Here is a 14,024-nt window from a genome sequence, read left to right as displayed (position 1 = left end):
GGAGTGGAGGCCTGGGACTGCTGAATAGCCAACTTCGGAGATCTGATCTGGGAGCACAAACCTACATTTCATGGTGCTTTCATGATACTCACTTTATTACAGGGTTGGAAAGCTAATACAGGCAGAATTCCTGGAGAGACTGAGATTCCAGACACTTGTGGAAAGCAGGGATCCATATCCAGCTGCTCTGGGACAAAAGCTTATACCTGTGTGCTTGGCTCACTGGTTTAGGCAGTGGAGACAGGCATAGCAGCTGGGAAGCAGGAAACAGCTCTTCCTCCTCACAGGAACCAATACCACTCCACTGTGATCCCCAACATTGCTTCAGTGGCTGAGCAGCTCCAGGGTAGAGCTTCTGGACATTAGAGGGCACCATATACAAACATGAAACGCCAAAGGAACCTGGTCCAGAGTAAAATTAATATAACTCTGGAGAAAGATTTAAATGACATGGACCTTATGACTCTTCCTGAAAGGGAGTTCAAAATAAAAATCATCAACATGCTAATGGAGGTATGGAAAGATACCCAAGAACTCAGGAATGAATTCAGGTCAGAGATCCAATTGCTGAAGAGCATGATAGAGGGTATTAAAAGCAGGTTGGATACAGTGGAGAAGACGATAAATGAAATAGAAACTAGAGAAGAGGAATACAAAGAGGCTGAGGCACAGAGAGAAAATAGGATCTCTAAGAATGAAAGAATATTGAGAGAATTGTGTGACCAATCCAAACGGAACAATATTTGCATTATAGGGATACCAGAAGAAGAAGAGAGAGAGAAAGGGATAGAAAGTGTCTTTGAGGAGGTAGTTTCTGAAAACTTCCCCAATCTGGGGAAGGAGATAGTCTCTCAGGCCATGGAGATCCACAGATCTCCCAACACAAGGGACCCAAGGAAGACAACACCAAGACACATAGTAATTAAAATGGGAAAGATCAAGGATAAGGACAGACTGTTAAAAGCAGCCAGAGAAAGTAATAAGATCACATACAAAGGAAAGCCCATCAGGCTAACATCAGACTTCTCAGCAGACCCCTCAGCAGACCCCTTACAGGCCAGAAGGGAGTGGCATGATGTATTTAATGCAATGAAGCAGTAGGGCCTGGAACTAAGATTACTTTATCTGGCAAGATTATCATTTGAATTTGAAGGAGGGATTAAACAATTTCCAAATAAGCAAAGCTGAGAGAATTTACCTCCCACAAGCCATCTCTACAGTCTGTTTTGGAGGGACTGCTATAGATGGAAGTGTTCCTAAGGTTTAATAGCTGTCACCAGAGGAAATAAAACCACAGTAAAGAAAGTAGAACAGCTAATTACTAAGCAAATGCAAAATTAAATTAACTATCCCCAAAGTCAATTAATGCAAAGAATACAGAATATGATACCTAATATATAAAGAATGGAGGAGGAAGAAAACGGAGGAGAAAAAGAAAAGAACCTTTAGATTGTGTTTGTAACAGCATATTAAGTGAGTTAAGTTAGACTCTTAGTAAGGAAATTAACCTTGAACCTTTGGTAACCACGAATCTAAAGCCTGCAATGGCAATAAGTACATACCTATTGATAATCACCCTAAATGTAAATGGACTGAATGCACCAATCAAAAGACACAGAGACACTGAATGGATAAAAAAATTAGACCCATCTATATGCTGCCTACAAGAGACTCACTTTAAACCCAAAGACATACACAGACTAAAAGTGAAGGGATGGAAAAGATATTTCATGCAACTAACAGAAAAAAGCAGGAATTGCAGTACTTGTATCAGACAAAATAGACTTCAAAACAATGAAAGTCACAAGAGACAAAGAATGACATGACATAATAATAAAGGGGTCAATTCATCAAGAAGATATAACCATTATAAATATCTATGCTCCCAACACAGGATTACCCACATATGTGAAACAAATACTAATAGAATTAAAAGGGGAAATAGAATGCAATGCATTCAGTGTAGGAGACTTCAACACTCCACTCACTGTGAAGGACAGATAAACCAGACAGAAGATAAGTGAGGAGACAGAGGCACTGAACAACACAATAGAACAGATGGACCTAACAGACATCTAGAGAACTCTACACTCAAAAGCAACAGAATACACATTCTTCTCAAGTGCACATGGAACATTTTCAAGAATAGATCATATACTCAGCCACAAAAAGAGCCTCAGTAAATTAAACAAGATTGAAATTGTGCCAACCAGTTTCTCAGATCACAAAGGTATGAAACTAGAAATAAATTATGCAAACAAAATGAAAAATACCACAAACACATGGAGGCTTCACAACATGCTCCTAAATAACCAATGGATAAATGACCAAATAAAAATAGAGATCAAGTAATATATGGAGACAAATGACAACAATAATTCAACACTGCAAAATCTGTGGGATGCAGCCAAGGCTGTGCTAAGAGGAAAGTATATTGCAGTACAGGCCTACCTCAAGAAAGAAGAACAATCCCATATAAGTAGTCTAAACTCACAATTAATGAAACTAGAAAAAGAACAACAAATGAGGCCCAAATTCAGTAGAAGAAGGGACATAATAAAGATTAGAGCAGAAATAAATGAAATTGAGAAGAATAAAACAATAGAAAGAATCAATGAAAGCAAGAGCTGGTTCTTCAAGAAAATAAACAAAATAGATAAACCCCTAGCCAGACTTATCAAGAAAAAAACTTGTGCCCTTTAAGATCGGGAACAAGACAGGGATGTCCACTCTCCCCACTTCTATTCAACATAGAACTGGAGGTCCTAGCCACAGCAATCAGACAACAAAAAGAAATGAAAGGCATCCAGATTGGCAAGGAAGAAGTTAAACTGTCCCTGTTTGCAGATGACATGATATTGTACTTAAAAAACCCTAAAGAATACAGTCCAAAACTACTAGATCTAATATCTGAATTCAGCAAAGTTTCAGGATCCAAAATTGATACACAGAAATCTGTGGCATTCCTATACACTAACAATGAACTAGCAGAGAGAGAATTCAGAAAAACAATTCCATTCACAATTGCATCAAAAAGAATAAAATACCTAGGAATAAACCTAACCAAGGAAGTGAAAGGCCTATACTCTGAAGACTACAAGACACTCATGAGAGAAATTAAAGAAGATACCAATAAATGGAAACACATCCCATGCTCATGGATAGGAAGAATTAATATTGTCCAAATGGCCATCCTGCCTAAAGCAATCTACAGATTCAATGAAATTCCTATCAAAATACCTATAGTATTCTTCAATGAACTAGAGAAAATCATTGTAAAATTCATATGGAACCACAAAAGACCTCGAATAGCCAAAGCAATCCTGAGAAGGAAGAATAAAGCAGGGGGAATTATGCTCCCCGACTTCAAGCTCTTCTACAAAGCCACAGTAATCAAGAGAGTTTGGTACTGGCACAAGAACAGAACCATAGACCAATGGAACAGACTAGAGAGCCCAAATATAAACCCAACCATATATGGTCAATTAATATATGATAAAGGAGCCATGGACATACAATGGGGAAATGACAGCTTCTTCAACAGCTGGTATTGGCAAAACTGGACAGCTACATGAAAGAGAATGAAACTGGATTATTGTTTAACCCCATACACAAAAGTAAACTCGAAATGGATTAAAGACTTGAATGTAAGTCATGAAACCATAGAACTCTTAGAAGACAACGTAGGCAAACATCTCCTGAATACAAGCATGAGCAACTTCTTCCTGAACCCATCTCCTCAAGAAAGGGAAACAAAAGCAAAAATGATCTCATGGACTATGCCAAACTAAAAAGGTTTTGTATGGCAAAGGACATCATCAACAAAACAAAAAGGCATCCTACAGTATGGGAGAATATATTTATAAATGATATATCCAATAAGGGGATAACATCCAAAATATACGAAGAATTTACACACCTCAACACCCAAAAAGCAAGTAACCTGATTAACAATTGGGCAGAGGATATGAAGAGACAGTTCTCCAAAGAAGAAATTCAGATGGCCAACAGACACATGAGAAGATGCTCCACATCACTAATCATCAGGGAAATGCAAATTAAAACCACAATGAGATGTCACCTCATACCAGTAATGATGGCCAGCATCAAAAAGACTAAGAAGAGCAAATGCTGGCGAGGATGTGGAGAAAGGGGAACCCTCCTATGCTGCTGGTGGGAATGTAAGCTAGTTCAACCATTGTGGAAGGCAATATGGAGGTCCTCAAAAAACTAAAAATAGAAATACCATTTGACCCAGGAATCCCACTCCTTGGAATATACCCAAAGAATACAACGTCTCAGATTCAAAAAGACATATGCACCCCTATGTTTATCACAGCACTTTTTACAATAGCCAAGGTATTGAAGCAACATAAGTGTCCATCTGTAGATGAATGGATAAAGAAGATGTGGTACATATATACAATGGAATACTATTCATTCATAAGAAAGAAACAAATCCTACCATTTGCAACAACATGGATGGAGCTGGAGGACATCATGCTGAATGAAATAAGCCAGGCAGGAAAGACAAATGCCAAATGATTTCCCTCATTTGTGAAGTATACCAATGAAGCAAAACTGAAGGAACAAAATGGCAGCAGACTCACAGACTCTAAGAATAACTAGTGTTTACCAAAGGGGAGGGGTGTGGGAGGGCGGGTGGGGAGGGAGGGAGAAGGGGACTGAGGGGTATTACATTTAGTACCCATATTATGGGGGATCACGGGGAGAACATTGTGTCACAGAGAAGGAACATAGTGGATCTCTGGCAACTTGCTGCACTGATGGACAGTGACTGCATTGGGGTATGGGTGGGGACTTGATAATATGGGTAAATGTAGTAACCACATTTTTTTTCATGTGAAATCTTCATAAGAGTGTATATCAATTATACCCTAAAAAATCAATAAATAAATTAATTTTTTTTAAAAAGACGTGAAAACAGAGTTGGCTGAACATCAATATATAAAGTATTAAAGACATCCACTTAAGACTCCATCCTTCCAGTCCCAAGTAAACTGTCTCTCCCTCCCTATAACACAAGACTGAAGTTTTATTCTCTGGAGACAGTATGACTAGGCAATAATGGGTACAGTTGAGATCAAGGGTTCTATATAGAAAAGAAGAGCAGATGTGAGATGAGACTGAATAATAATGAAACTCCTTCCCCACTAAACCTGGCAGCCAGGCTTAAATCCTCCAAGGAAAACATTCTGGGGAATCTGATCAGTACAACAAGGCTGGAGGATACTGACGTGTTGGATGCCCTATGAAACAGTCCAGGCCAGTCACCCTACACATTATAGCCCAGTCATGAAGCCCCACCTGTCCCTGTAGAACTTCCAATTAGCTTTTCAGTGTGCTCCACTCTAATATGCATATATTATATAGGTATACATATACATTGTTATATACATAAATAGTAAAAGGTCACTGGATTAATTAATAAATCTAACACCAAACATAACTTTGAAGAAACAGAGATTGTTTAGGCATAAGAAACTAAAACACCATCAGTAATGTCCTCAAATAGATAAAACATTACATCCATGAAGGAATACTAGAGTGTTATAAATAAGGTATAGTCAGAAAACAAGAGCTCTTAGAAGGTAAATTAATAATAGTGGAAATGAAAATTTTAAGGGAATGTTTGACAGGAAAAGCTTAGAAAATCTTCCAGAAAGTAAAGCAAAACAAAATAAAATGAAAAATAGAAAAAATAATTTAAGAAAACTAGAGGGACAGTCAAGGAGGTCCAACATATGAAAAATAGGGTATCCAGAAAGAGAGAACAGGAAAGAAGGAAAGGAGATATTCAAAGGAATAATTAAGGTCCAACAAGTACTCAACACAAAAGAGGACAATGAAACACCACAAGACACATCATTATAAAATTAAGAAAAATGAGGACAGAAGGACATATTAAGACTTAAACTAAAAGGCTGCTGCACAGGAAAGGAAATGATCAACAAAATATCAATGGGAGATGATATTTGCAAATCATATATCTGAAAGGTGTTAATATCCAAAAAGACATATAAAACTAATATAGCTAAATATAAAAAACAATATGATTTAAAAATGGGCAGAAGGCAAATGGATATTTTCCAAAGAAGAAATTCAGATGGCCAAGAGGCACATGAAAAGATGCGCCATATCACTAATCATCAGGGAAATGCAGATCAAAACTACAATGACATATTATCTCACACATGTTAGACAGGTTATTATCACACACACACAAAAAAAACAAATAACAGTTGTTGGCGAGGATGTGGAGAAAAGGGAAGAACTGTGCACTGTTGGTAAATTGGTTCAGCCTCTATGGAAAACGACATGAAGTTTCCTCAAAAAGTTTAAAATAGAGCTACCATATGATCCACTGAGTCCCCTTCTGGATGTTTACCTGAAGAAAATGGAAACACTAACTCAAAAAGTATACATTCACCTCCATATTCATTGTAGCATTATTTACAATAGCCAAGATATGAAAACAACCTAAGTGCCTCAAAGATGGATGAATTGATAAAGAAAATGTGGCATATATATATAATGAAATATTATTCAGCCATGAAAGAGAATGAAATCTTGCCATTTGCAACCATATGGAAGAATCTCATGCTAAGTGAAATAAGACAAAGAAAGATAAATAGTGTGTGATCTCACATGCAGAATGCAAAACCAAAACAAAAACAAAAAACAACTCCAAGCTTGTAGAAACCAATAACAGATTGGTGGTTGCCAGGGATAGGGGGTGGGAGGGGTCACAGGCTGTTGAACAAATTTCCAGTTATAGAATAAATAATTCATGGGGATGTAATATACAGCATGGTAACTATAGTTAATAATACTCCATTGCATATTTGAAAGTTGCTAAGAGTAGATCTTAAAAGTTCTCATCACAAAACATTGTGTAACTGTGTATGGTGATGGATGTTAACTACACTTATTGTGGCAATTAGTTCTTAACACATACAATCAGTACGTTCTACACCTAAAACTTATATGTTATATGTCAATTATACCTCAAAAAGATAAAATTAAATATTTTCCTTAAAAAAAAGAACACAGATGTCTGGAGCCTAATAGTTTTTGTTGGCTGTCTCTGTGCCTGAACCTCCTCATCTATGAATTGGGGATAACAGTACTACTTCTAAGAGATACCATGAGGATTAAAAGCACTTGGAGGAGAACCTGGCACATAGTAAATGTGTTAAATATATTGAAAGGAGATTATAGTTTTAAGGAAGAAATTAAGAATCAATGATAGTAATTGATAAGTAAAGAAGCAATGATGCTTATTCACATAAGATAAAAATTGTAGTATGGTATATGACTTAATTGTGAATAGCATTTAAGTAGTCATAATAATGTAAAAGTGATAACTACTCTAATTGAAAATTCTAAATAAATATATTAAAGAGATGGAGGTGTTCAGAAAGCATATCTTCATCCTCCATAACAGGCAGTCAATTAATAATACCTAAAATTGAAAAAATCAAGTTTTGAAATAGGTTTTGCAGTAATTTATATGGCAGAAGATAGCATTTTAGGGTAGTAGTGATGGTAGAGGTTAAGAAAAGTAAGAGAACTCAAGGAATATTTGGGCAGTACATTAAAAAAATCAAGAAGTCTTGTTAATAGACTGGAATGGGAACATGAAGAAAAGGAAAGAATCAAAAGTGATCCTAGATTTTTGACCTACTGTAAAGGTTAGATAATGTTGCCATTAACTGAGATAGAGGCTGCTGGAAGAGGACGAGGTTGGAGGCAGGGGAAGGAATGGTGATCGTGAGTTGTTTTTGGACACCTGGAATTAAAGATGCTTCATTCCACCCAAAAGGAGTTTTCAAGCAAGCAGTGGAAATACTGGTTCAGAGTTCAGAATAGATACTTTGCCTGGAAAGATAAAAATATATAAATCATCTACAAAAAGTAGTCACTGAAGTCATAGACATTACCACCTAGGAGGAAAACCAAAGACTGAGAAGAGAAGCAGGTCTAGAACTAAGCCCTCAGGACTCCATATTTAATGGTGCAGTAAAGGAGGATGAGCTCGCAGAGAACAAGAATAGCCAGAAAATTTATTCTAGGAATAACCTGGAGGAAAGCCAGGTTATTCCATCTTGTAGGCCAAGTTCAGTTTGAAACATCTTGAATATGATTCAGCAGTTGTTTATATCTAGTTAACTATTGTCAATGAGGAGTCTGGAGATTGGGAAAGAATGCAGGGTGTACCACACAAAGTGTCCCAACTATAAGAGCTTAACCTCACTAATTCCCCTTTCTGATTACAACCTCCACTTCTGCAACTCTGAATTTGTTCTTCAATGTTCTTTGTAGTATTTTAATTCCTTATTCCTCTCAGGGGCTCACTTGCCTTTCCCTTTACTAATTCCCAGGAAAGCACACACATTGATTCAAGAGCAGTAGTAAAGAATCAGGGCTAACATTGTGGACTCTGGTATCAAATTACCAGGGTTAGAATCATGATCTGAGTATGACCCTAGGAAGTCATAGTCATATATGTTTGCTAAGCCCTGGTTTTCTCATTTGTGAAATAAGGGTTATGATAATGGTCCCAACTCCATCAAATGAGATATTGAGGTGGTTGACACATTGAAAGCAGGCAATTAATATTAATTATTTCAATTATTATCCATGGCCTTAACTCCTACCAACATATTTGATAATTACTATAACTTTAATTTCTACCTCTGAAATTTTTTCTTAATTCAATATGAAGCTTTAATCTGCTTCCAGGTACTTCCTATCTTCCTTTAATGTAACAATCCACCCAGCCACCCAGAATAGAAACTGGGAGCAATCCCTGTTTCTGTTTATTTACTTCCTTTGTCCAAGTCATAATCTTCTCATGATTCTTCCCACTAAACAGCTCTTTCATTCATCTTCTCCTGCCTCTCCCCTCTTCTATTACCCTAATTTAGACTCTAGATTTCTGCTTTAGCCTCCTAAGTGATCTTTGCCTCTAGAGGTTTCCATATTTGTCTTTTCCTGGATATTTCCTAAAATGCAAATCTGATCATGTTATTCCCTAGCTTAAAGTCATAACATGCTTGAAACCATGGTAGGCAAATATAGACATTCAAAAGCCTTTATTTTTATTCCTTCCTACTTTTCCACCTTATCTCCTGCCACTTCTATGCATAACCTTTACATTTTATCTGGGTGATAGTGGGCATGTCTTTAAGCCTGGTAAATGGGGAAATGTATTACCTATTCATGAGGTTGTTAAAAAGGTTGAAATGATGCATTTAAGAATTTTAGCACAATACAGAGAAAACACTTGTTTCCCTGATTAAAGAGACAGAAGAAACATCTCTAGTTCAGCTTCTTTCATTTTTCCTGTCTTTAATATGACTGTTGATATCTGGTGTTAGACAATCACGCTGCAGCTAAGAGTGAAAAGTAAAGAGAACTGCAGAGATGGCTCTCTAACATAATTGAATGAATACAAGCAGCTACCTACCTCCAGACCTCTCACATACTTTTTTGTTTAAGCAATTGTGAACCAGCTTAAATTACCTGACCTTCTATTACTTCCAGCAAAAATATCACTAATAGTACAGTCCAAATTTATGCTTAAAAGTTTTAGCTAACATTCTTTCTGCTATCTTGTAAGCAGTTTATACAGATGAACCCATAGTATCTACAGTTACCTCAAATGTAACTGCCTCTATTTTGAATCCTTCTGCTACAAATAAGCTCTCTAGATCTTTGGGGGCAGTTTTGTTAGTTGCAGTGCCCAAAGCTCATAGACAATCATAGTTTCACTGTGGTAATACAATGGCTGTACCATCTTGTTAACTAAAAACAATAGGTTTGTCCTACATGTAGAACATGACAAAATTTTTCTCTATTCCACAAAGAAGACACTTAATATGATTGAAAAGTTAACAGGTTTTAGAGTTGACCAGATGGAGATAAATTCCAGTTCCACCGTTACCTAAAATGTAAATTTTTGATTCTCAGTTTCCTTTTTTTGTAAAAGGATACAAAAAAGGTATAGTATTTCCTCAAAGGATTATTATGAAGAGTTAAGGTTAATGTTGTCAAGTGCCTAGCACAGTGCATAATGAATGGAATTTCTTTTATTGCTTTAATTATATACTAAGCAATTAGTAAATATTTATTATTGCCCTAATCCCTTCCACAGAAAATAAATCAGTATACACTTCATTAGGGAAGACTAGAGTTAAAGTTTACCCATAGAAAGAAGCTTTTGCAAATTAATCTCAACTGTTCTGACCATATCCTTTCTGGATCCCCATTAACATTTATATAGCCCCATGGTTTTTAAAAAATCTTACTCAGATAAGTGATTTCCACTTCCAACTAGACACTCCAACAACATGGTAATTAGTCAAAAACATTCTTTAGAAATCCTCTTTTAAGGAAAGGTTTTCAGAACGTAGCCCTCCTGTGTCATAGATATTCGTGACTGAGTGAGTGCTGGTGGTTTAAGTTACCTAACTTCCTTAGATGTTATTTTCCACATGCATTGAGATTATATGTGTTTGTGTGTTTTCCTTTAGTGGCAAATCATTTCCATTAGAAATCTGTTTTTTGAGAAAACCGAAAGTTGTTTCAAGCTACTAGTAGTGATGAATAAGGTGGTTAAAAAATATGCCAGGCGATTTTATTGGTGATGAGGGAGTTGGGGAGGAGAACAAAATACAACAAAAATAGAAGTGAGATTTAAATATTAAGAAATTTTTCCTTATGACCTATAATTGGCTTTGAAGGTATTCTAAAATATTTTGGACTAACAGTCTCCAAGGCTGCTTACTTCGAAAAACAACGTTCATATATGTGTAAATTTGACTTAGTTAGATTCCTTTTTTATTCACAATGTGGTAAAAATGATCTCATTGTATATACATGATTTCCTATACTTAAAAAGTAGAAACACAGAGAAAGGTCTGGCAGGAAAACCTTTTTCAGTGCTTTTATGTGCTTGAGCATATGTCATAACTGTTTTTCATTTTTTTTTTTGACACATACATTGTTGGAATGTCTCCTTTAACACGAAAATGGCCTAGTCTGGATTAACTCTGATGTAAACATCATCTAACAGTTTAATGAAATTAGTGAAACAATACTCTTGTGTGATATTTTCTTTGCTGTGTATTCCATTTCCGGACCTCCTAAATTGATTTCACTTTCCGCTAACGGGTCGCGTCCCCAACTTTGAAACAATCGTTTTAAATTGCCGGTCGCGTCCGCCAGACTCTATGGTTAGCCGACTTCTAAGTCATCCTTTCTCGGGCTAGCAAGTCGGCTGCGACTTTGGCAACCTAGCAACCAGGCAGCGTGTGCAGACACTTCCGGAACCTGGCCGGAGTTGTCCAATCGGCTCTGCGGAGTTGCTGCAGAGGCTGATGGGGTAACGGAGACGGCACTGCCTCAGGCGACTGCACCATGGTGATGGGCCGCGGTGGAACTAGGCTGGCAATGGCGGCGTGGTCCATCTTTCCGGCCGCTGCTGTGATTGCATTCCTCCTGTTAGACCTCCCAAGAGTCTCACAGGCCCAGACCTTCTCCTTCCCCTTCCGGCAGCCGGAGACGTGCGGCCACAACCAGTACTTCGATATCTCCGCGCTCTCCTGTGTTCCTTGTGGAGCCAACCAGAGGCGGGACTCCCTAGGTGAGAAGGTTCCGGGTGGGCCTTGGCCAAAGTAACATTCTGGCCTTGGTGCTGCCCCAAGTCCCTGGCGTCGCTGAAACACCTATTCGTCTGCGGGAAGAAAGTTTCAGGAAAATTAATTGCCAACGCCTGAGAAAGGGTTTTCTTGGGGGATTGTAGGTTGCACACAAATGAGGATGGAGAACCCCGAGATCTGCTACTCGGTGATCCATTGCCATAATTTCTGAGCGCTAGTTCCCCGGGGACTCCTCATCCGAGGGGTCTTTAGGCAGGCACCTGGAAAGTCGACCACTAAATGTGGAAAAAATACAGAGAAGTAAGCTGAAGTACGGAGGAGCAGATGACAGGACGGGTTGGGAAGGGAATGCATATTGGTGCTTTTATAAACTTCGATAGCCCCAAATCCTAGAATTGTAGAGCTGGAAGGGACCTTAACCATGATCTGGTCTAGTCTTCTCATTTTACCGATAAGGAAGTTGAAGCCCAGATGAGGGTGTAATGTTTTGTCACCTAAACTGGGGTGGGGGGAAGAACTCCTGTCTCTGCTTTCAGTCTCCACCTGTGCATTTCCATTATACATTGTGGAATAATATATTTCCTTAGAATTTAGGCCTTTTATTGTTGAAAGTTACTAATTGACCTTACATCTCTTTAGAATAAATCAAAAATTTTTTGAAACATCTATTCTTTGTTCCTAGTTCTCACTGAAACTGCTCTGAATATGACGTTTACCATATTCTAAAATCTAAGATTTAAAAAAAAGTTAGTGAAAATATATGAAATCCTGATTTGGGCGATGGTTATGGGGGTATATACACATGTCAAAATCCATCTATAATTTGTTTATGTATGCACCTCAAGATAAACTTAAAATAATTTATTTAAAAGTAAAAAAAATTCTTAAAGATGTTTTCAATCTCAGTTTGATCACGCATGGTATCACCTTCTGCCATGTTAAATTTGATGTATCCTCGCGTGAATCATACAGGACAGGTCAGGCTTCTCACATGAAGAAATATGAATGAGAAAACATTTCACAGACTCTAAAGTGTAAAGTATTAGTTTCATAATTATGAATCCGGATATCATACTCATTCTACCTAAATTTCTATAGGTCCTGTTTCCACTTATTGCCTCCTTAGAGAATGTTATCTTTGCCTATGTGTTAAATTAAATAGTAATTATCATATAATAGTTACTATCTGTCCAAGCAGAGGAAAACAAATTATTTTAATCAAGGTAATTTTCCTAATAAGATTTTGTTTTGACAGTAAATTTGAATTCTTGGATGTATATTTATGGTTGGGTGAAATAGAAATGTAAATTTTCCATAGCAGTTAATGAATAGATTATTAGTGTAATAGTTGAGTAATTTAGTAATTTATTCTTACACTAAAATAGTCGCAAACACAAAACCTTCCTTTTGCCAGACACATTTCTAAGAGCTTTTCATATATAAACTAATATTCATACTTAACCTATGAGGTAGGTAGGTAATTTTCCCCCCGATTTTACCAAAGTGACAATGAGGCACAGAGAAGTTCAGTAACTTGCTCTAGGAAACACAGCTAAGTAGCAGAATTAAGATTAGAACCCAAGGAGTATGTTTCTGTATTTGAATCCAGGCAGTACTGGTTCCAGAGTATTGTTCTTACTACCGTACCGCTTTTCAAGATTTTAATAACTATTAAAAATGTCCTGATCTTGGAGTTTTTATTTACCAAGGTCAAAATTGGCATTTTCTTTTTAGGAACTTCATGTGTGTGTGTACCAGGATTTCAGATGATCTCCAATAATGGAGGACCTGATATTATTTGTAAAAAGTGCCCAGAAAATATGGTATGAAGTATTTACTTTAAAATAATTTTACTGTAAAAAGTAGTAAGTTAAATGTCTTTTTTTTTTAAACTATGACTTAATATACTCTAATGTTTTCCCACAAACTTTAAAATTATTAAGCTAGAGTAAATTTTGGGAGGTCCGTGAAATTTTATGCAAACTTTGAAAAAACGGGCATGTATTTCTTTACTTTTTAAAATCTGAAACCCAAAAATACCCACAAAGTTGTGGAAATTTGCATGTCTATTTTTTCTCATAAAGAAACTTAGCGATAAAAACAGATAAGTATACGTATATAGAGCAATTTGGGATGTGTGTATCCTAATGTACAGATTCAATTCAGTTTTCTATAACATGTCAACAGTCATATAATAATTCATGTTCAAAACGATATGTAAGGTGTGCCATTCATGAAATGCCAATTGCCTCATACTAAATAGCTAAATAATGTCTGTCTGTTGCTGTTTTGTTACTTATTTCATCATAATTTTTGGAAAATTAGTAAATTAGTAGC

The 14,024-nt window shown here is 36.8% G+C and overlaps 1 protein-coding gene across 7 annotated transcripts in view; it reads left to right on the top strand.

Annotated features, from left to right (window-relative positions):
• The first annotated feature begins 11,391 nt into the window (after positions 1–11,391).
• The window catches only part of TMEM67 (transmembrane protein 67), a 60,812-nt gene continuing 58,179 nt past the window's right edge, over positions 11,392–14,024 (top strand). For 6 of the 7 annotated variants that reach the window (XR_008996242.1, XR_008996241.1, XR_008996239.1 and 3 more), the window contains exons 1-2: positions 11,393–11,671; positions 13,422–13,510. Coding sequence is in view for 2 of the 7 variants with exons in the window: in XM_036933053.2 (XP_036788948.2) it covers positions 11,446–11,671; positions 13,422–13,510 (315 nt within the window). In the remaining 5 variants the exon portion in view is untranslated. Of the gene's footprint in view, positions 11,672–13,421; positions 13,511–14,024 lie in introns of all 7 variants that reach the window. The other variant, XM_036933064.2, reaches the window with a different exon arrangement.

Source organism: Manis pentadactyla, chromosome 3 (genome assembly GCF_030020395.1).
Source record: "Manis pentadactyla isolate mManPen7 chromosome 3, mManPen7.hap1, whole genome shotgun sequence".
Classification (NCBI taxonomy): domain Eukaryota; kingdom Metazoa; phylum Chordata; class Mammalia; order Pholidota; family Manidae; genus Manis; species Manis pentadactyla.
The sequence above is the reverse complement of the archived record's forward strand: the minus strand, read 5'-3'. Positions and strand labels throughout refer to the sequence as shown.